Below are 25128 nucleotides of genomic sequence, written 5' to 3' on the forward strand. Positions count from 1 at the left end.
TTCATTCACAAGGCAAAGCTCAGTGTGAGCCTAAAATGAGAAGAGTCAACCAAAATTTGGACTCACTGTGGTCCGCAACAGGAGGCTCCAAGATTGTTAACTGAGTATTAGCAGAGAACACATGAGTCCTCACTTAAAGAATGTCTTGCATAGTAAGGCAGGCTAAAGGAGAAATAAATCAAGGCCAAATCCTTACTTGAAGTGAGAAACAACTACATCCACTGTAGTTTTGGTGAAGGCCCTCTGGTGCCCTTCAGCAAGGAGAAACAAAATGGACTGTGGCAATGATAACGTAATGATGAGGCTCATCCTGCAAGGCCAGTCAGTCATGGAACTCCACTGTTTTCACAGAGCCCCATTCAACACAAAGCGGCTGTATAAATACATTAGACAGAATCCAGCCTACTCCCAGTGAAAACAAAAACGCAGTTTACTATAAATATATGGATTATTGGATAAATAAATGAAAAGACAGGTTTAAACTAAATAAAACTTTGGAATGTGCTTGAAAACAAGAGACTGGGACATGCATGGATGAAAGCGCATAAGTTGGTGGTCTGTTGATGTGAAGAAGCCTGAGGGTCCAATGCTTTAGTACCTTTTCCCACAAAGTCTTGAGCAGACCAGTGTGAGTTACTCTACTGTGTCATTTTCTAATGCTTGTGGCTTATTGTATCCTAGTGAACGTTATTAGACAAGTTTTAAGATCACCAGACATGCTGCTGATTCTGACATAACTTCAAAACACCTAACACACAAGTACTTCAGACATTTGGCTTCATAGTTTATTTAATTTCTACCAAGAGGTGTCTGCTGCACTGACAATAAGTCATCAACAGAGCAGGGGTTTGTCACAATCGTCTTTAATGAAACTGGCTGTCAGCTATGTCTACTCACTCTGTTGGTAAGTACTTCCACTGATTGGCTTCTGATGAGGCTACAGGGCAGTAGGTTGGCACAGAAAATGTGATTTTGGGCTTTTTGGTGTGATACTGATTCGTTTAACCTTTGTGGGCTGAGCAAAGCCATGCATCATTTAGATCAGCCTGAAACAGAGTCTGATCCACAACTGACAAAAGGCCAATATAGTATCTGAATGATTAACTCCCAGCTGTTGAATGTGACAATGCCCATGTTGTTTAATCCAGAGCTGTTGAGATTTAGCCACATTCAGTGAACCCTTTGTTTTTACATTATTTTGAAGAAGAAAACTCATCTTTAAGACGTGGCACAGACATGTAAATCTAAGCATTTAAAATGACCTTCCTTGTGCGCAAAATGTAATTAATAAATTATAAATCTATATCAAAGATTTTTGAAAATTAAAGGTGTGTAGTTTCCTAACCGACAAGTGGCTTCCCAGTCAAAAGGATAAAATCACAATAATATGCAGTTGCAATATAGAGCTGTGGACAAAGACTTTCTCTTATTTAAACATGTGCCAAAGCAGTTTGCATGAAAAGCCTCAATTTGACAAACAAAGCATTACCATTTTGTTTTGTTCTTTGTTGCTTTTGTTTAAATAAAGAAGATTAAGGCTTTTGGAACTGTGTCTTAAAATGAAAGATGCTAAATCCTTTTGTTGCTGTACCTTTTCCAGATTTCCAAATTTTTCACTGTTTTTCTGACTGAAAGCTTACCTACTGTCAAACAGAAACAACAAAGCATTTCATTGGTCTCTTTCTATACACTCAACTATACAGAACTCAAATAAATCGCTCCTCAGATGAGAGTGAAATGCTAGGGTACTGTACTCACCACAGATGTCAAACTATGCTCTTTCATCAGCCTGAGGGAGTTCTGGTAGCAGGAGGTAAGGTCATTGTTCTCTGTAGGACCCACATGACCTCTGGCCACTGGGCCCACAGTGTGAATCACATCTGTTAGAAGAGAAGAAAAAAAAAAGATTATTCATGCACAGCCTAAATATAAAGAAGGACAAATAGTTGGAACAATTTCTAGTGATAAGCACAATGCTCCAAAATCTTTAGCCGTCTGTAATGTAGCGAAACAGACGAGCTCCAGGTTGTAAAATCAGCAAAATTAACATAAAAACAAAACACGTAAAGTTTTTCCTCACAATGAGACAATGACTCATCGGGACGACTCGAGCAAATCAACCTGAAAAGAATGCATTTAGTTACTAAATGAAACGACAGCTTAGATAGGAAATCAATTACAAGATTCTTTTATGCCATCTACTCAAATATTCATATCTCTGTCTGTTCTCTCTTCTCCTTCGCATAGTAATGTCTTCACCTGTCAATCACAGCTGTCCTTGTCTGGCCTGGCCAGAATGAGGAATGCAGCTTCTTAATTGAATCATAAGAGTGATGACAGGAAAATAAGACAACTGAAGCAGTGACTGGACAGAAACATAATCTTCTGCATTCTGCCTGGCTACCCTTGGCCTTCTTGGTATTGGACAAGGTAGGTCAACATTACACATAAAAACTAATTCTGCATCATCTACAAAGCATTCCAGAGAAGTTAACCGCAGATATTTACATAGACCAACTATGAAGGTTCCAAAACAAAAAGCAAAACAAAACAGCTTTATTATATGAATAAAATATGAATATTTACAAGATTGTCATGTGAACTACTGCATCATTTATGAGGCCATCATTTAATTTCTCTTTCTATTTATTCAAATGTTGAATGTTTCAGTGTGCAAAATACCATCCAGCATTCCTAGCAAGTAAATCTTAATATATGGTACATTAAATATAGATAAACTATAACCCATACATTTGCATTTTAATGCATCAAACTTTCCATACTTCCATTTCTGGGCACTAAAATATTAAATGATGTTGAACGACTGAGAATTCAGACCTGGTTCAGGTTAGGGTTTTTGCATTTTCAAACAGATTTCTGGGTTTACCTCAGTCACCTTAAAAGTTACTTTACATCTGACCTCATATCTGCTCAGTATGAAATGGGAGACTCACTTTCCAACACAGTAAATGTAAACTACTGCTACTTTACTCAACCAAAAATCATACTTGAAATTAAGCTTATATAAATGTATGTTTGCACAAACCTAACAGGGATGATGGAGTTTTTTTTTTGCCACTAAAGGGGTGAGATTCTGTGTTTGGGAGAGGGAAGAAACAAGGACTTTGAGTGATTCCCAGTAAAACTTAGAATGGGTTGTAATGAGAATGGAGCTGTCTGAAGTATTGTCTTTTTCAACAATAGCAGGAGGAGAATTGCATTGCACAACATGGTTATAATGGGACATGTGGCAAGTTGTTTTTCGTGCATAATTCATGGAGTTCTTCACTACAAGAACGGCAACATGCCAATTAGAGTTTGGGCAAGTGCCAAAACCCAGACTACTGGTGAATTCATTAAAACTTAAACAGCTTCTTTTTTTTTTTTACAGGTTCAGACGTCTCGACTCATTTCCCCAATACCTTCACATCAAATAAATATTCATTCAGCTGTGTTTCCATAAGGTGAAAGATATACAGTATGTCATTTTGTGGTAGAAGATGGATATTACAGGAAGGACAGTTAGTTACTGTGGAACCCAAAACACTTTAACAGCTGCTTTAGTATCACAGTAAACCTAAACATTAATTACCTCTTCATAGAAGGTTTAGTTTAAAGGAAAAATCCTAGTCTTTTTTTTTTATTCCAACAAAATACAATTTCTTTGACAAACCTACGGAAAACACATTGGACAATGCTGAGTCATGAAATTGCTGTTTTATGTTTTTGAGGGGATTACACTAAATTAAAATGATTTGTTCACATTCCCTTAAATTCTTTTAAAACAAATAGAGTTGGAAGCAAAGAATTTCTGCTATTTTTGGTCTCAGACAACATTTTAAAACCTTAAAAAAACAACCATTACAAAAATCAAACTTACGACAAAGGTAAACACTAAAAAATATAAATTCTGGATTCCCACACCACTGCCTGAAACCTTATGTTTCTGTAAGAGACGAAGAAGAATACAGCAGCAAAGATAGACGTAAAGATGGATGTTTACCCATTAGATATTGATTGCAATGCCGAACAAGACGTCAAAAATATTCAAATATAAAATAGATCATTCACATTTAATTTAGAGAGAACTGTGGTCTGCAACAGGAGGCTCCAAGATTGTTAACTGAGTATTAGCAGAGAATACATGAGGCCTCACTTAAAGCAAATCATTATGGTCTCAGAACCCTTGTATAAGAAATCACTGTATCAAAGATGGAAACTGAAACAACCAGTAGAAGACAATGGTGACAGAAAGAGAGAATTAACAGCAACACTAGCACATTGTTGTGCTATTTCAATGTGTTACTCTTGTTCATAACCCAGAACTGCTTAAAGATCTTTTTGCTTTTACCACATCTGGAATAACAAAGTTTAGATTTAATTTGTTCGGCAAAGAAAGATCTTTTCTGAATGAAGTACCAAAAGCAAGAAGCTCTTTTTTTATTGAGAGAAAGAAAAGTACAAAGCTGTAATGGCTGTATGTCAGTGACAATTTGCTCAAACACATCTCACCTTTAAAATAAAACAGCTGATTTAAAGGTTTGTGCTGGTGTTGAAAACACAACTCTCCAATTCTGTTCAAGACTTGAATGACACCTATGAAAGAAAACTAAAATTACTAGTTACTAGTTAATTAGTTACACAGACATTCGAATTTCAAATGTCAAGCACTCCTGTTAATTGCCCACAGTGCAATGTACAGCTACATTTTATAGGGAATTGTGAATATGAAATGGGGAGGTCCTGGCTCATTCTTGACTGTAAAAGGCTCAGATCAGAAGCAAAAACATAAAGTATGAAAAATAATCCAGATTTAAACGTCCCTTGTGGGAAGCAATTTTCTACTTGGAAAGGATGGGCTGCACATGGAAAACCCCCTTAACACACCAACTGCAGAACTCATGTGTGAACATCTTAGACAAGCCCACTAAAATATGCTCCGGCTCTCCCAGAGCAGACGAATACCATGGGAACATGCTCACTTCAAAGACACCACTTTCTGAGCAGCTAAAAAATCTATGGAAATATCTAGACTTCATTTAGAAATTAAGTACTGTGCTTTTTCAGAGAGGAGCCAGAACTTCGCCGCCTGATCGATCTTTCATTTTTACGGACATTGAGGCTGTTAGCATTTCTCATGATAACAATTCCATGAAGCATGGTAACTGCAGTGGAACTACTCTTGAATGATCTCATTCCTTCCAATAGTCCAACCTTGTTGGCTCTATATAGATATGTGTATATGGGCGCGTCATTAACATCTATTATAATTTACAACAATAGACATTAACCGAGCCACATTGTGCTGCCCACGGCAATTATCCTCCACTCTTAAGCACATAATGACATAAAGACCTTTGACAGAGTGAGCTGTTGTCTTGGTTATTTGTTTCAGCTTTCCAAATATGACCAAATGTCTTCGGAATGTTCAGTGACTGATGTTATGAGAATGTATACTATTCTTGATGTCACTGATGAGTGGGTATCGAGATATAAATCAAGAGGTATGTCAGCCACTATCTGCTGCTAATATTCCTTTGACAGCCCTAAGGAAAGTGAAACACAGCATGGTCGTGTATGAAATACTGGGATTTATTTAATCGAGGAAAAGATACTTGTGTTCAACAACTGCCCGTCTCAATACATGAATGAGAAAACTTTACAATAGTGTAATTCTTCAGTAAAAATTGGAGAAAAAGATCAATAAAGAAAGACAACAATTTATATTGACTTTTATGTTCCTCTCCAAAATCAAAAACAAAACAAAAAAGACAGACAAAGCAGAAGACAAAGTATCATTTGAAGAGTGGTTCAGCAGTGAGAAACGCAGGGAAAAAAATGTTTCTATGCTGGAGTTTGAAACCTTTCAAGAATATTTCACCTCCATACTTACCCAATCTCTCAAATCAGGTAGTTTAACCTTTAAAAGATAGATAGCAGAAACTGTCACATCATACGGAAAGGTGCAGCTGCAATAAAATGTAAGACTGAACAAAAAAACATTAAGCTTACTATTATCTTCAACTTTTAACAACATGGAACATGATGAGATGGGCTTAGTTCTATAGTAGCATAAGCATAAAAAATACAGTAAACCTATCAAAATAAAATACTGGTCTTTTTACTTTCTCTGCATGCCTCACCATGCTTGTTTTAATTAAAGACGGCTTCTTCTAACAGTCAAAAAGTGTCAGTAATTGTAAATGGAGACAACTCATCTGTGCTTTGTCAGTCACAAAACTATCTTCTCCCAGCGCTTATTGGCCCATATAAAAGGAAAAAAAAGGTACATACATACACACATATGTGCGTGTGTGTGTTTGCATACATTAGTCATGGATTACACAAAACTGTGTATTTAAAGCCATTACCAGAGATATCCCTGCGTTTAAAAATGAAGATGCAGGCAGTAAAAGAAAGGTCAGTGGTGAGGATAAACCTGCTGCGAAGACAGAGCAAAGAACACGCCAACTCACATGCCAAGATCCCAGCGTAGAGTTGGCAGAAGAACAATTTGAGTTCATAAATTAATTCAAGTTAGGTCAAATAAGCATCATCCTGTGCATTGAAAATTAAAGTAAGTTTTAAGTTTTCATGACACATTATCTTTAATTTGCATGGACTTGATGACATTAAGTTATTCGTACAATGTAATTACAATACAGTCAGATTTATTAAGTTATGTTCTTCACACTCAAAGTGTTCAAATTAATTGTACTTGCTCAAGTTTCAAAAACTTAATTTCTTCAAGGCATCAAGCTTGCATACTTGAAGTAAAGTCAACTTGTTAATTCTACAATCTTATATATATATATATTTACTGGACACAAGACGTGCACAGCGAGACTGTACTGTATTGAGTAGATGCAGCTATTGCTGCTCTGATTCCATCAGATTCATAAGAGTAACCACGTTTTCAAAAATTAAGTGTATTTTGTCATGATTGCTTGCCTAGACCCTCTCAGCATGCACACAGCTGTTCCCATGTTGGTCGCTAAGGATTACTAAATGAAGTGTGTACACCCACTTGGACATGGAACTGGAGTTGTCATGGTGACAGAGAGTGCAGAGTGATTCAGTAATGCTTGCTGAAGCTCCTGTAAGATACAGGGGGCTTTTTGCAGATCTGGAATCATCTGCCGCATACCGAACAGGTACAGTTCTTAGTCATTAATATTCCCTTTTTAAAAAATAAATTTGGGTTATCTCACTTATTCATTCACTTGGCTTTCAAAGAGCTTCTCAATTTTGTGAGTGTCACTGATGTTCTGTCACACTTAAATAGGCTGAGGGGTAAAGAGCAAAAAGGAGGGCAGTTACAAAAGGATGATGACAGACCATCACACACGCATGCAATATCACAGGAGTGTTTTTCCTGAGTGTAACCAATGATCATCTAATACTAAAACAGAAATAGCTCAACTTTTACCAGTTTATTTTAGATGTTTCTGTATGTTGGATACTTATTTTTCAACCCATTTTCTTTTTTTCATTTGTTGGAGACATAAAGGTGCCATTTTTCTACTGTGCTGGTAGATTAGTCTTTGAAGGACATTTCCATGTCAATCACAAGATCCGTGAGCAAGATACAATGAACTGTTTTAATCTTACAGACTAACACGTCAGACACGCACATGCACACATCCACAATGGCATGAGATACAGTAGAATAAAGTCCACACTGCATTCAAATGTCAAGAAGCACCTGGAGCTAAAGAAAAGACCACTTAAATGGAAAGCCATATCTCAGCCTGATGGCACTTTTTTTTATGGCTTTTACTGAACTGGAAAAGCAGAATAAGAAAAAATAAAAAGCTGAGGCATTTGCGAGTGTGTGTGTTTGAGTCTGCACTGGCCACATGCTTAAGGACACTGAGGGTGCACCGATTGTTTTGCTGTTCACAATCTGTAAGAATAGCCCTGATAGTGTCTGCAGGGACGATGGAACCAGAGTAGAGGCAAAAAGTCATTGAGCCGCACTGCCAGCTGTTTCCACGACTCTAGGCTTTCAATAACATTTCCCTTAGCTTGAATGAACTACCAGGTGTCACTGCTCTTAACAGCTTGGTGTTTACTCTCTATCCATTTTTTACAGTATATTCTATCTTCTATCTATGTGTTTTCAATGTGAATATAGGAGCAATAATGCCATGTGTGAGGCAAGATGGTGATTTATAAAACTAAATCTGCATACATCAAAACAACAGAGAATCACTTTATTTTTCCACATTGCCAAATTGTACTGTTGTAGGGTGACAATCAGCAGTTCCAAACTGGGAAATGGCAACGTACCACTTGGGTGTTGTATTGTGTTAGGCAGATTTGTGGCCCATGAGTAGTTCAAATTTGTAGGCCCAGACAATATTTTTCCATCATGACCATTTATTAAGCAACAACATAACCCCAACATATGTTAATCCTAACCTCAACTATGAGTTTTTGCCTACTAACTTACCTTTCAGATGTGTGAGGCAAAAATGGGGAAAAAAACAAACTTTGAAACAAATAAAATTTGGTGGGTTCCAGTATGAAAGCCCCTCATACTACTCAATAGTGTGAGAGATGCAAAACAATTATGCGATTACATACACAGAATAATGTGGAGCGTGATTATCATAACATAAGGACAGGTAGGGAGACGAAAAAAGTGCATTATTTAATTATGTGGGCTTCAATGAAAATGTGAGGATATGTATTTTGGCAACCGACATTTAATTTGTATTTTTGTTGAGTAAATTGGGCAAAGGTAGTTGAAGGCCATTTTAGCATATCCATCACATCAGCTACAACTGCAGCGTCGCAGTTACTCTGCACCCACATGTCTGAAATAGTTTGTAGTGTCTCTGTAGGAATTAAATGGCCATGAACACTGCATGGAGATGTAGCCCGAAACCAGCATGCAATGCCAGCGTTGTGTCCAAGAGGATTCAACCCTGCTGAGTGACAGCCTCATTCAAGTTGTGAGGAAAATACATTATTACAACTTGAACTGCCTAAAGACTACCTAAGAAATTTAAGAGTTGCTGTTGATGAATCTGTTAACTTCAGGCAGGCTGCCTAAAGTTGAATTTAACAGATGGATGTAATCTACAGAACAGTCATTTACTAAATGTATTGTTCATTTGTCGAATCCCTTGCAGCAAGGTGCTCCGCTACGGCAGAGCTTTGAAGCCTACCTGCCTTTACTTTTCATTTGTGTATTGAGTGTACGAAACAAACTACATGTAAAATTGATGCATTCTTTCATCTCTGCAACTGAACATTAGGCTGTAAAGTTTTTACCCGACTTCAACTGCATCCTATCTTTTTATCTGATTAAGGCAACAAACAGCCATGACAGTATATCATAATTCTATGAAGGTCTGTGCAAGCAGGTCCTTGAGCTGGTGAGCTGGGCTTCATGAATCTTTAAATGTTGGAAGGATTTACACACACACACACACACACACACGCACACACGCACACACGCACACACACACACACACACACACACACACACACACACACTACACAGACTTCGGTAGCACAGCTGCAGGAAGAACGAAAGTGATGTGGCCTTCACAGATGCTCTTACCCATCATTTCAATTAAGACATGTGCGCCCAATATGGATATGATGGAGAAAGACACTGCGGGTGGAGAGATTAAGCATGCTCTCATTCCAGCAACATGTGCCACACTCCCCAAATTATCCTAATGACAGTAATTACAAAGGCACATTCAAGTCTGTGTTTGGGTAAGTAAGGGTTAGAAAATGTGTGTAAATACTATTTGCATGGCACTAATGCCTTTCACTTTCACGAGTTAACATAGTGCCAGAGAACAATCAAGCAGAGTTTAATTATTTTGCTAAAATATTTTGTTCTTATCTGGAGTTCTTCTCCAGTTAACTTGCAAGCCACAAACTCACATGTATTTAAATGAATCAATGTTCAGTAAGTATTATCAACATAAATAAATACAATTGTGCTGATTAATCATACTGTTGATTTAATGCGCTATTGTAGCTATTTTTTCACATTAAAAAATTTGGGGGAAAAGGACTAACATAAGAAAATGACAGTGTGAACCTAGTATAACTGAGCAGTAATGTAGTGGATACAATCAAATACTCTATCTCTCTTAAAGTAGAAGTGATGTGATTGAATTACAGAGTGATAAGAGCTATCTATGTTTTTAGCATAAACAGCACACATCAGTTAGAATGATGTGCACTATTGGTGTTAAGAGAGTTAAAAAGTAATGTGGCAAATACCACTGTGCTATCTTTACTTTACTTTTAATGACTTGTAACTAAATTGCTTATAGAAAAACAACAAAAAACAAATTGTTGTTTTTTTTTTTTTTTTTTAAATCACAGCCTGAAGTAAATAAATATTTTTGTTAATTAGACAGTAGCCTCTGACTCCTGTTTTTACAAATAAATGATAAATTCTGCAATCTTGCTTAATGCAAACCTAAGTATGGCCCTGTAGCACAAAGAAAGACTTTTTCCCTCACCCTCTTATTTTCATAGGTATTATTCAATGTAGTGTTATGCCACAAGGCCTTTGAGAATCTTGTTACCACATAGAAGAAAAAAGAAAAAAGAAGTGAAGCGGTTGCTAACATGCTGACATTCACAAAGACACAATAAGGAAAAACTGCAGGGTGCTGCAACATCTCATGCTGAAAGAGCTGTGCTCTCCCTGCAGCTGTACTGAGGCCTGTGGCCATGTGAATGTAAAATAGTTATTACATCTAACCATGATCTGAAAAGTACTCATGCAATTAGAAAGGAGGTCACATGACAAATATTTGCCTGTTGTGGGGACAAACAAACAAAGCACTCTGGATTTTGTTAAGAGTGTCTTTTATGATAACATTTTTTAAAAAGTAGAAAAGCTAGCACGGAGTGAGCGGACAGGCAGGTAAGTTTGGATAAATTAGACTGGTGCCAGTGACCTTTGGAAGTTACTTTTGAGTTAAAACGAAACAGGTCAGCCTTTTTCTCTCTTACTTGCAGTAGGTTTTGCTCATTTAAAAGCGCCACCAAACAGACGGCCCACTTATCAACTCCTTTCACATCCAGGGTACCACTCATTACTCGTGTATTCATAGCCTCTGCAGTTTAATTACAAGACTAATCACAACAAACTATCTCCTTCACTACTGAACCAGTTGCCTGAGTAATGTAGGCCTGAGGGATTCAAAGCAGCTAATCAGCTCAACATTCACTGTTTTCTTCAGATTACCATAGCAGCTACATGGTATTCAATTCTGTGCATTATCTCATTTTGATTGACAATTGTGATAACATGTAAAAAAGAAAAGAAAAAAACATCCATTTTCTTTGTGCAGTAAAATCAAGTTGCCACTGCTTTGATTCGATTCTCTCACAGCATGTAGTCTGGCATTTTTTGGGAAAGAACAAAATTCTGGAGAATTCACGGTATTTAAAAAAAAATACAAAGTAAGAGAATGGTGGGTAAAGCCTGAAGTTTCTTAATAAAGAGAAATTTAGCTAACCAACATACCACTATTCAAAGAAATGTCTTTTTCTGAATCACTTGTGGACACTTAGCTTATTCAGGATAAAACCTTCCAGAAATAAATCAGAAAACCCTTAACAGTCTGCATAGATGAAACCATGAAGAAATTACACAAATAGAAATCAGCTAATTTAAAACAAAGCAAAAATTTGCATTTGAAAAAGTAATATAGTCCCATCATCCGGCTCCGTATTTGAGAACAACCTCTTGTCTGTGCTTGTCTAAGGCACCTCCACTGAAGATGCTGTGATAAGGAACCAGCCAGTGTGATCTCACAGGACCACGGTCCCAAAAGCTAAGCTCAGTCATGCACTCAAACACATACAGAGTACCTTCAGCAGCATCAAAACCTGATGATCAGTGTGGTGCGGCACTGATCATTTCTGTGAAGGAGCTTCGTTGAAAGAAACAGAGTTCATTCTCAGACTCCTGTCCCTCCTCCACCTTCTTAGGTCTTCTTCAAAACACCCACAGAGACAGTTTCAGAGCCCCATGTGGAAGATGCAGAACTGTAACCAAACCCCTCCAGGGAGCAGCTACCGAGCTTAGGTACACCTGCCACATAACATTTCAGAGGATGGAGAATACGTACACACTGTACTGAATGAGTGCAACACAACCAAAAGGTATAGGAAACACAGTCTAATGGGAATGCATAACTCATAAAAACATGGCCATATGGTACAGAATAAATGTTGGAATACAATAAGATACCACACAGTCAGTACTCTACAGCAGGGTTCTTCAACCCTGGTCCTCGGGACCTCCCTCCTCCACCACACCTTATTGAAATGATCAGCTCATCATCAAGCTCTGCAGCGGCCTGATAAGGAGCCATTCATTTGAATCAGGTGTGTTGGAGGAGGGAAATATCGAAAACATGCAGGGAAGTGGTTCCTGAGTACCAGGGTTGAAGAACACTGCTCTACAGTATACATGCACTGTGACCTGATTGTATGGCCGAAACTCTATTTCTACTGCAAATAATAGCTCTGGATCAAATGCTCATGATCAAAATTTATTTATAGATAAATTGGAACTATGTGTGGCTTTCAGAGACAGCCATTATCTGGTTTAGATCCTACTTAGAAGGCAAGGTTCTCAATGATTTTGAGTGTTAAAGAAACACCATAATTTATGAAGTCCCTCAAGGATCAATTCTTGGCCCCTAGCCTTTCAACCTGCACATGTTTTCACTAATTTTCATACAGTATTCTGCAAGAGTATGGGTTGGCCAATTACATCAATCCAAATGATACCAACATCTATCTGATGCTCTCACCAAGTGAATATAGTACTAAGACTTGATCTTCTCAACACACAGGCGCAGTAAAGCAATTATTTTTTGGTAATCAAGAATGGCTGATCCTTATAGAATACCTTGAGTCTAGAGCAATGAAATTAACACCCCAAGTCAAGAATCTGTTGTCGTTAAAGATAATTTAAATGTAGGAGTCCACATCAAAGCTGGGATACATTAATAAAAAAAAAAAAGAAAATAGTCAAAATCAAAACTTCCAAGCAGGACTTAGACATGCTCAATCATGCTTTTTTGCCCTTGTAGGGTGGACTATTGTACTATTGCATTACTAATAACTTCGACTTATTTTCTATAGTTCTCTCAATGAAATGAAATAAATCAGAGATAAGTTTAGATGAGAACAAGCCTGATAAATGTCTCAGATATGCAGGGTGTGGTCATATGTTGGTGCCCAGAGTTCAAACCAAACAAGGTGAAATAACTGCCCACTGCTGGGATCAGCACCAAATTCTGTTTTATGCTTACCTACACTTATCAAACATGTGTGTGGTTTAATTGTTTTTTTTTCTGTACAATTTATTTCCTGCAAAGCTTTATATTTTAATTTTAATACTGCTTCTTTGAGGATCAATTAAAAAACTTAAGTAGTGGATTTTATTTTCTCCTCACTCATTTCATGTTTTTCTTTATAATTCTTCCTAAGAATAATTGACTTATGAAATGCATTGTACAAATGAATTTGCCTTACTTTCTGAATCTGGCCAAAACCTGTTTCTTTTTCGTCCATTTCTCCCATATGTGTTTCCCTTTGCGTTTATTTACTTCGGTTTCCGTCCATTTTCCCTGAAGTCATCTCTCTGGAGTGTTGAACTGCTGAAATTAAGAGATGGTTTTGGTCTAAAAAAGGCAAGGTCATTCGTAGCATCAGTTAGCTCTCCACCTGCTTTACTGCAGTCCGTTTTCTGTGTGTATTTATCATATATGCAGCCTTTCCAGCACTGAGGGCTGGGCCATGCTGCGCATATGCTCACTTTGTTATCCCCGACAGAAATGCCTCACCAGGGAGAAGCCTTTAGTAGAACACATATAAACTTGTTCCTTTTAGTGGCATGGGAAAAGCTGAACTGCATGCATTTATGAGGTCTGTTTCTGAGCGCGATACTAAACTCAGAGTTTGACCTTGCCAAAGCTTAGCACCGACCTTTCAAAACTGCTGAACTGACAAGCTTAAAACAATGGATAATTAATGGTCTTTTACCCATACATACCCATACAGGAGTAGTTTAGATATCTGGTCTTGTCAGTTGTATAAAGAAAACCTTTCCTTGAATTGTATTATCTTCATTTAAGAGAGACAGAGTGTACAGGGGGCACCTACACTGCAGTTCAGGAGGTTTTTAGACAGTCTCTGGACTATAAGGAAGACAAACAGGAAACAGAGTGGCGCTCCATCTCTCAGCAGGCCTGCATTAATGCTCCTGATACAAAGTGCTCTTTAGGGTGTGCTTTGATGACACAGGCAGCCGGGTGATGTTTCCATATGTTCAACAAATATGAGAAGGCCCTGTGAAGTTGGATCACACACAAGTATCGTGAGCACAGTGCTGCTGCATGATGGATATGAGCCTATCCTTGTTCCCTGCCCTCGCCCCCATAATTCCTAGCAGTCCCACCTTTTACACAAGAGCCTCTTGTTCTTTGGAGCCTTTTGACAATCAGCCACATGCTGCATGAACATTTACCATACTTCATGAAAAAAGTGGGCTTAATGAGATCATTTGGACTACTATACTAGTCTGGCATGTCAAAAAAGTTTCCATGTGTGGTCTTTATCGAAGGAGAGTCCCAGTTAGGGGGATAAGAACTTGTTAATTGCTCTAAATAAATGGCACAAACTGGCTCTTTTGGCTGAGGAATACACTGAGGAGCAAGAAAGATTACAGCAGGACCTTAGTGCTGGATGGAAGACACAGTAGGAGAAATGTTTTTACCTCCAAGTTTCACAAGGTGAGCCGTGCAATCAGTCATCAGTTTCACCCCATCTAAGAGAAATCATTTAGCCCAGAGCCTTTAAGTACATGAGCAGGTCTCCCCTTTTTGCCAAATCCAGCAGATGCCTACTACCACCATGGTGACCTTTAAAATATGCTTCACCATCTGATTTCAGTTTTTAGCCCAGCATGTAAAGCCATTACAAGAGAGACAGAGAGAGAAATAAAACGAAGAGAAAAAACATCTCAGTAATCTGGGTAAAACCCCTATACTAACAGTATGACAGTGCTTCTCCTAGTTTAAGAGTCTTTTTTAGATTAATCTTAATTAAACTTTTCCATTCAAAAAGTACTTTAGCTGTTTATCAAATCCATCCATTTTCTATACCCGCTTAATCCGTCGGTCAGGTCGTGGGGGGGCTGGAGCCTATCCCAGAGGTCATCGGACGAGAGGCAGGGTACACCCTGGACAGGTCACCAGTCCATCACAGGGCCACACAGAGACAAACGAGACAAACAACCATGCATGCTCACACTCACTCCTAAGGAAAATTTTAGAGACACCAATTAACCTAACATGCATGTTTTTGGATGGTGGGAGGAAGCCAGAGTACCCGGAGAGAACCCACGCATACATAGAGAGAACATGTAAACAACAATCAAACAAACAGTGATATGAACAAACAGGTCAGCATGTTTGGAGCTGAGGGGGTGATAGAGGGGAACAAAAGCCAACCTCTTAAATCCACCCAAAGCAATGACAACAGTCATACATACCAACCTGATAACCAGATTTTCAAAGTAAATCAGCTCAATATAGGAAATGAAATGATGAAGAGCTGATGAAAAACACTCCACACATCAATGCTGCCGCTCAGATTAAGCTGAAAATAGTTCTCCACAGTTGACTGAAGAGACAGAGTGAATCTAAAAGATGGACACCAATTCCAGGCTGCTGTCAGTGTGCCTTTACATTTTAGGATAGATGATAGAAATGGATAATTTTCACACCCTAAAGCCCCACAGCTGATTTTCATATAGCTCAGTAAGGTGAGATGAAAAAGGCTACATTTATAACTTCATTAAACACAATGAGTTACTGACAGTTCAAATTGTCTGTGGATTTTTTTTAAACATAACAAGTGAGCAAGTTGTATTAGTATCTAACTACGTTTGATGTATATTTTGGGTTTTAATAGCCAACCATATATCTGACATAGAGTTTTGCTTTACTATGTCAGACTTCTCTGAACCGGGGAAATGACAGATTCTTGCTGTCGTGATCATAACACACTGTGAGTGCCATTAAAGGGTAGCTCAGTCAGCTACTGTTAAAATTATCCAGTATTTTTTTCTTAGAATAAAGTACAAGGCACTTTGATAGTAGGATAAAACATGCGTGGCACCTTAATACTTCAAGAAAAATAAAGAATGAAAATAATGAAGATAAGACTGCCAGCTTAAGTAAGCCATCATGGTTAAGTACTAAAGCAGCTGCAGAGGCAGTCATTATTTTCCGTTTCATTTGCGACCATTATTCAATTCAACCACCTCATTCATAACTGATAATAATACAGACATGCAAAAATAAATAAATAATTAAAGAAAATATATGAAAAGATGCTAGCTTTAAATGAATAATATGACAGTTAATGGTATCTCACAGTGATTACTATATTGTCATAGGAGTACTGACAAAAGAAATCCCTGTCTCCCAATATATGGCAAAGAACTGGATTAATACGTGACGTAGATTGGTGCACAGTACAATGTAATCATTATTACAGAGTTGTATGTAGTTGCAAACATGCAATTGTTGGTGCAAATTTAATGCTATGATAAAAATTGTCCTATATGTTAGTAACTGGCAAGTTGAGCGAATCTGAGCAATAATTTGCATTATTTTGCTGCATCTGACAAAATATACAAATAAGGAACTACAACAATGCAAGCCTAATTTTATTGGTTGTTCACAAAGAACTATTCCTCTGAGACACTTGCTCAAGATGACTTCTGCACTGGCAGTGACATTATGTGTAATCAGTGAGTGCTGCAGTGGTTCTGTGTGGGCGTTGGTGCTGCTACATTGCTAAAAGAGAATACTTGAGGCAGGGGCCTTCTCCCATGTTGAGACTTGGATGAAAATTTTGTGTGAATACAGCAAAAAGCCTGTGACAGCATGTTTAATTATTTTTGGCTGCAGCAGGTTCTTCCACAGACTGGTGGTGCCCAGTGGTGCCTGCCTCTCATGGGGCAGAGACATACCATCTGGGGGAGTGTCTACCCTGGTCTTGTTAGCATAAGCCCAACTACAAATTCATGACTTTACCTCCGAGACATCTTTAAAATACAAACAGATCTCTGGCTATGGCAAATACAATGCCCTTACTGCAGTTCTCGTAAACAAACAGGTAACATACAATTTCCACCTTACAGCACCCACTGTGGAGAAGAAAATGGAGAAGGAACGTTAGTGGACATGAAAATGAAATATGAGAGTGTTTAATGAAGGCAAATGTGCTTGCTGGTGTTTTCCTTCAGAATCTGCTAAGGTGGGGTGTGACGTGGCTGAGGTAGGCTACAAGAAGGGGACAATGTCTCCCAGATGACTTAAGGGTGGAATTTCTCATCTTCATGTTGCTCTCTACACAACTGGAAAGAATTGTAGAATATATTTGTGTGTGTGTGTGTGTGCATCATAAAGAAACCTAATAAGAACAGGGGGAAACAAAAGGTTGCTTCAAGTTTTATTTCCAAAGAGTAAATAACCCCCCCTCCCTCACTTCTGCTGCCCTCCCTGCACTGCGAGGAAAAGCAGGTTGTCAGGCACCAACCACTGACCTGGGAAATAAATCCTTTAACAGGTGGTCTGCATGGAGGGGAAGGACTAAAGCAGCAGCACACCTTCCTGCTGCTGGCAAGGCTAGCTGTGTTATGTGCTTTAATTACACGGTCCTCCAAAACAGTCACCCCATCCTCTCCTCCCTACTGCCCTTCATTCACCTTCTGACTCCATGGAGCAAAACATATACACAAATGCAATCAAGTACACGCAAGCCGCTGCCGCTACCCCCCAATGTAATAATTTTAGTTCAAATCTCAGGTGCTGGGTTAATACACTGCAACACTGTGATGCAAGAGGTTTATGGCAACTACATAGAATATGATGTTGGTAATATTCTTATTGAGATTTCCTGGCTAAGAGGATGCTGATCTGTACTAGATTCCTGTATGCTTCTATTCATTGGTCAGTTCTGCTATGATACTTGCAGATTTTGGCCCTTGTCTCCATAAGCTATGTGTAGTTTTGTCAGTCTCCGTAGCTAAGCAACTGAGCATTACAGTCAAAGAGCAGCGCTTGCGGCGGTTGCTAGGGAACTGCAAGAGAGTGTTACCACTTGTTAACGGCACTTCGATAGATCAGCCCCTAATGGTTCAGGTCTGATGGAGCTTCGTCTTGAAGGAGATGAGGGATTGGCAAGTAGGCAGCATCTTCCATCTCACTGGCTGTACCGTATGTCACAGCCGACAAGTCTCCAGAGTCCCACGCATCAGCACACAGAACAACCAGATGAAAATAATGTCAGGTTTTTCCTCAATAGGAAACCATTTGCATAGAAGTGGAGACTGAATAATTGAGAGGTGTGAGAGGGAGCGGGGTGGCTCAGTTGGGAAGAAGGGATGTATGCCTGCCAGCCAAATCCATTAGCCAGGCCTTGCTTGGCTGAGGCAGGCAGCTGATGGGAAGGCTCTGTTATCAGACACTAAAGGACACTAGGGCTGGCCATCACCACGCCTGCCCTCTCTACTCTTCGCCGCAGGGGGAGAGAGAGAGGAAGATAGAGAGGGAAAGAAAATGAGGAAAAATGACAGACACAAAAAGAGAAACCGAGAGAGAGACCAGTGAGGTTCAATAACAGAAAGACTGAAGAGGTGTTGCCCTATTACAGCTTTATAATTGGCCTGCAAGGACGGTCAAATGAGAGGCTACTTATCGCATATTGCAGTTGCACAAGAATACTTGTCCATCTCTATAGACAGAGCCCATTTAAAAGAGTATTAGGATAAATGAAGCATTAAAAAAGACGGCACCATCTCTCTATTTAAGCTTGGGTTTGAAAAAAGGAATGTGAAAAAAGCAGCAGTGTTGGGTTCTTTTGGGAACCCAATGTCCCTACACAATATCTCCAGTGGGCCCACAGTATCTTTTCACAACTTTTCTACAGGTCAAAATCTCTTATAGAACAGAACATAAAACAACATATAAAAAATTGTATAGAAATAAGCCCATAAATGACCAAATTAAGACACAATAATCATCTTCTTTCTGACAAGTCTGACAAGACAAACTTTCTTTTGGAAGTTTTCCTTCTCAGAAAATGTACTTTTGAGTTGTGCTTCCATTGTAAATCTAAATTGCTATACAAAGCTCCATAAAAGATGATATTTTTTCCCACATTATCTATTGAGTGTTTGTTTCTCAAGATGGACCACATCATTACAGTGTCCTCGCTGTAGAGGAACATTAAGAAATACTACTTTCAAAATAATGGTGAAATATTGAATATGAAGCCTTCTTCCTCATTTGGTCCACCAAATCAAGTTAGGTCAGTAACTGAAAGGTTTCACACTCTGAAATACCTAATAATTGCTACAACACTGTCTTTATCTGTAAGAACAGAACAGCATCCTTTTTGATAGACATCATTCAGTACAATTTCCGTGGCCCAAATACTCTGAACAATCGACAACAGAGAGTTTAGAATCTGCCAGCTGCAGATGGAGACCGTTTCTACAGATAAGTAGCTATGGAATTTATTGATTAATAAAATATTTGCAGCCAACATCTTGTTTTGTAGTCCTTAATTTTAATGTAGAAAATATTCTGAGGTTGGTTTAGTCAGACTAAGTTAAGTGTCACATTTTGGATAAATCCTAAAAAAAAGCTAACATCCATTATATGACTACAGAGAATGGAGCAAGTGTTTTCATAGAGTCACCACAAATTCTAACATCTCTTTCCAATTCCCTCTCGCGTTTGCTATTTTGTATGTCTCTGTTTGCAGTTTACACTTAGTATCTCTGCGTGAAAGAAAAACACATTGCTGCAGTGATGCATTGCCAATCAGATTTATGCTGCACAGTCTGGTGATCCTGGAGAGGCAGACATCCAAACAAAGGCTGGGAGATAGAGAGAAGCTCCACTCTAAGACTAAAGCTGCCTCTACAAAATCCAGTTCAGCATGGCAAAAGTCGTGGCTTTGAAGTAACACAAACCAACATAACTCAACATAATGAGCTTAAGATAATGGTAACTGATTGGTCATTTGAAGATAAATTGATATGGAGGTCCTTTGCTATCCATTGATGCAGCAGAATAATGAACTTGAGGAGAGCCAAAATGCAAAAAGGAACACAAAACAAAAAAAGAAACTTGTCATATTTGCCACAATGTTGGAGCATAGAGGATATCCCCCCAAGCTATACAAACAGATGAAAGAGAGACAAAAAGAGAGAGATAGAGAAAAGAAAAACAGTAGGAAATTACTGCAAATTGACATTTAAGCCTGAGTTTCATTGCCCCTTATCATGACAGAAGTACACAATAGAGGGACAGCCAAAGGGCCCGCTTTAAGAGGATACAGCTGCAAGTGTTTACAAAGCTTGCATCTCTACAGCTCTCTATTTCACTCCTTCTCTCCTCCTCTCAAACACACACTGAAAAGCAAGCATGAACAGACATGCACAATTAAATTAGCTCCAAGCTCTGTTCAAACGCATCTGTCAAATAAAAGACCGAACAAAACACAACTCATTAAATTTTAACTTAACATCTTTGTGTCCTTATAAGATCACTGAATACAAAATTAAGCTGAATGACACACTGCTCTTTAGTGTTAGGAATTGTGCTTTTTGAGTGTTAAAGTGTTAATTCATTTTTGGCAATTTTTTAACTGTAAGTAAAGTAATGCAAGTAACTGTCACACAATGTCCTCACTCAATGTGCTCTGCTAATACACATCATGGCAAAACATCTTAATATGAATAGATCCATCAGGAGTTGAACGGACTCATCATAGTGCTAATACAGTGCTCTTCATATGCATTTTCAATATACTGTACACATGCACCAAACCTGCAATTAAAAATAGTTTCTTTGAACTTTAACAAACCCTACGAGATTTCAAATAATTACTGGAATCAAAATCTTTTCACACCATTTTGCAGCTTTTGAATAAACAGGTCGAGAAATCTCAGCCCATTTTAAAATAGCCATTTTGCAAGAACAAATAGCTGCTATCACATCCTAGTGGCACTGCATCTCAATGAAGCTGTTATAGTGATACAGGAAGTGCATCCCTCGTAGCCTCATTTGAATGATTTTATATTTAATACTGGACAGCAGAGACAGGTTTGATGTGGCCTAATGTGACGCCTGACATTGTCTGAGCTCTGTAATTATTTCCCTGACCTGCCCAACAATCATCTTTCCTTGAGTTAATTGCTAACATAAATAAATCCTCAGGTGGTCCGAGTTCTTGAGGGAGTCTTTTTTCAATGCATAACAGCAGAGCCAGAGCAAAGACAACATGTGTGAAATATGATAAATAAAAAAAAGCTGCTTTATAATTTACTAAATTACAGCTTTTCGGAAACAACAACATTGAAAGACTGATCACTGTTACAGAAGTGACACAAAATGGATAATTATTCCAGAGCAGAAACTTAGAAAAGTTTTATGAAATAAAAAAAAAGACATTAAGTTGAGAATGAATAATTGATATAATTCTAACTTGTATTATCAAGCTTACTCAGCTATGGAAGTCATTGTTGCTGACTGTTCAATATTTTAAAAGGCTGAAGGATGAGGTAAATGTCTTTTCTCTGGATATGGCTCTATGCTCTGTTCACATATCTGCACTGTGGCACTTTTATTGTGGTTCTTTTGTGTCTTTCTTGTCTGTGTGTGCTTAATGTTTAGTGTGTTGTCACTGAGTGAATATTTAATGAAGCCATGGCAAGCTCTCCACTGCTGTTCATCTGGGCATGGAGTCAGCGGAAAAGCTCTCTCTCTTTCTCTGGTTCTGCCATCTGTTGGAATCAATAAGGGGGCCTGAAACCCCAAGCCACCATTCAGGGCTCCAGCAAGCTGGCGATTAAAGGTAACCCCTCTCTGTGTTCCTGCAAGTCCTGCTCACCACTAGCAAGGTTAAATGGCAGGTGCTGAAAAAAGAATATCATACCCTGCACAGTAATGCTAATCCCTCAATTAAATTACAGCTTCTAAGCAGATAGACCATTCCTGGTGCTGCAGCTCCAAAAGCAAAGCCCTGTGACATGTTTGAGCACTAAAGTCTGCACTTCATGTTGGGGCTTTGGACGGATTTATGGTAGGAAATGATACTCTACAGAAAGACAACAGTACACAATGTGTTTGTGAAGAGTAACTAGACATTAAAAGCTTTGGGATGTGTTTGTTTAGAATGGAAGACGCATTATGGAGTCCTCAAACTACAGGAACATACAAAAATCCTCTTTGTCCTGTTTGTCTTCGTCTGATGTTTACAGTATGCTGCGGTCATGACGGCACTGGATGTCTGTCTGGATAGATTGGAAAAAACTAAATCAATGTCATTTCTTTTTTTTTCAACCAGGAGGGGTGCTCCTTTTCTAACGGGGAAAAATAAGGTTGTTTAATTGTATTTTACTTCAGAGTCTGATTGCTTTTATTGAGCTACATTATTCTTGTTAATGAGGCTCTAATGTGAAAGCTGATAATGTGAGAGCAAGTCTTTTCCTCATAATGTGAGATCCTGGCATTTTTTGGCCACTAAATCCTTGACTGCATTTGTTCCAACCCAAACATCTGTTTGCTACTCCCTACATCGTTGTCATTGACCCAGCAATCAGTCAGGAGTGAAACTTTATCTCCTGTGGTTAACTTTTCTTACCTGCAAACAGCTCCAGATGTAATGGAAAGCAGTGAAGCGCTCTGACTCACATCAAGGAATGCATAAACTATACTGAACACCATACAGCCTTTCTGTCTAGCATGCTTATTCTTCTGGAAATATTTTGCATTTTAGATAAAAGGGTACACAGAAAATATTTTTTGCAAAAACATATCATGTGAGACAACAACATTTTGACTGCCATTTAGTATCAGTCTAAGTTGGGTTATGCAGTGTGCTATTGGCATTTGGAACAGGGAGAAAGCATTAGTATTACACAAAGAGTGCATTATGAGTGAATAATGCACTGTGCTACCAGTATGGACATGAAGCAAAGTGAATGTCAAAACTCATCCAAACACACATTCTTCAGGCCATAGTAGCACATATCATGCTTAAACAAGGATGCAAGGGATCCTATCTTCTGCTCAGTACTTCATTATGATAAGCACAGAAACAGCTCCAGAGGATAGAGACACTGATGCCAGAAACTCAGATATAGATGACAGCAGATAGGCAGCATGACAGTGACTCACTTAACATAGGTCCTGAGAGGAGACAAGCCTACCTCAACATGAATTAAGCAAGGGGCAAGAAAACACCCACTCCACAATGTAATAAGCTTACAGAAAAATACAGTACACACTCGATTTGATTGTTTCACACACACATGATTAATATCACACAATGTCCTGCCATGATCTAATTCCAGTTGCAGACACATTCACTCATCTGCTGAACACAAAGGGAAAATTGTTTTGAGTATATAACTATAAATACAAAAATAACTCTTGGCAGCATTTCACCCATGTATGTAAAACTGGTCTGAGAGAACGCCACGATTACTAATGCCGCTCTGTGATCAAATGTTTGTTATTCTATATTACACTAAGCACAATGTTGCTCTTGGTGGAACAAAAAGTGATCTATATATATATAAAAATTCATTTGGAAAGTTGGGGAAACTGCCAACCAATAATGGTTCTGTAATGTTTTGACGGTCCTATGAAAGTAAATTCAGACTTAGAACACATTTTTCTGCAAAAGGATTCTTTTTTTAATTCTCTGAATAAGCTATTAGACCTATCAAGCTTAAATCCTCAAAATTATAATGATTAACTTTTTCTTGCAAATTACCAGAGAACCCATAAAGAGAACCCACACAGACACATTTACAGCAAAAGATAAATGAAAGACATAGAAAATGAATATGAACAAACTAAAGGAATTACTAAACAGCTTGAATTCCATCACTTCCACACAAATCAAATCTTTTTCAGTAGCTTTCCCATAAGCTATCTCTCCCACCATGACTGCACAATAAAACTCTTAAAGAGTCGCACACAGTCTGCCAAAAAGGAGGCACTTTTCTTTGTGCAGAAGCTTCTTTGACTTCTGAGAAAATGTAATAACTGATATTATCTCATATTGCCTTGGCAGCAAGAAATAATGGGGCCCTCTCCATTATAGACTACATTTACATGCAAAAACATTTCCTGTTAATGTATGTTTTTAGAAACACACGAGAGAAGACAAGTTAGCAGTGCACGGAGAAGCTTTAAATTTGAGATTTTTCTTCTCTGATCTTGCCTTCGACACATTATCTGCTTTTCCTGTGAACGAGACTGTATTCATTTTCACCAAAGTTTCATCAGTTATGGCACGCTGTGATCTTATGTTGACAGAACAGGAGGCTGTTGCTCTGCATGAGGCCGACTGAGTACGGCCGTGCCCGCACAACTTCTAAGCCCAGGGGAGAAAAACTTTTCTTTCCCCATTTCTTGCTGCTTTCTTCACTCCCTGTCTCTCAACTGTACATCTTTAATGAGTTGGCATCTTTTCTTTCAGTTTATAGCAGCCCCCTGCACTCATCACTTTTTCTGTCATGCCCTCACTCACAGTTTCTTTTTATCTTTTTTTTCTCTTCATCCAATGCTTTTCCTGTTGGCAATCACAATTCTCCAGAAGGGATTGAGGAACAGCTCCATCGTGTGCTACCTTTAAATATATTCTGCTATAGCACTTCATAATCTTTGTACTAACAGTTACTGCCCTGTATTTCACACCAAGGACCATGGAAGGAGGAAAAAAATTACGGGAGTCACAATGGAATGAATAAAAGCTTAAGAAATTTGCAGACAATCACAAAAAAGTAGTTCATTTCGCATTTAAATTTGAATGCCATACTTCTACAATCGTTATAATCAGGACCATCATCATATTTTGTCCCATAAAAACTAAAATTAATTCTTTGTACCGTAGAACTGTAAGGCAGCAGGAGAGAAATACATTGATAAAAAAGCCTATCTTTCCTGGACGATTGGGTTTTTCCATTTTGCTCCTTCTTGTCAAAAGCATCACTCCATAAAACAGGACAAATGAGATTCCATGAAT

The 25128-nt window shown here is 38.4% G+C and overlaps 1 protein-coding gene across 4 annotated transcripts in view; it reads right to left on the reverse strand.

The window, feature by feature from the left end:
• macrod2 (mono-ADP ribosylhydrolase 2) overlaps positions 1-25128 on the reverse strand; it is a 374142-nt gene that overhangs the window by 113896 nt on the left and 235118 nt on the right. For all 4 annotated transcript variants that reach the window (XM_072391251.1, XM_072391250.1, XM_072391249.1 and 1 more), the window contains exon 6: positions 1759-1880. In XM_072391251.1, coding sequence (XP_072247352.1) covers positions 1759-1880 — 122 coding nt within the window. The remainder of the gene's footprint in view (positions 1-1758; positions 1881-25128) is intronic.

Source organism: Leuresthes tenuis, unplaced genomic scaffold (assembly GCF_036924035.1).
Source record: "Leuresthes tenuis unplaced genomic scaffold, fLeuTen1.0.hap1 SCAF_8, whole genome shotgun sequence".
Classification (NCBI taxonomy): Eukaryota; Metazoa; Chordata; class Actinopteri; order Atheriniformes; family Atherinopsidae; genus Leuresthes; species Leuresthes tenuis.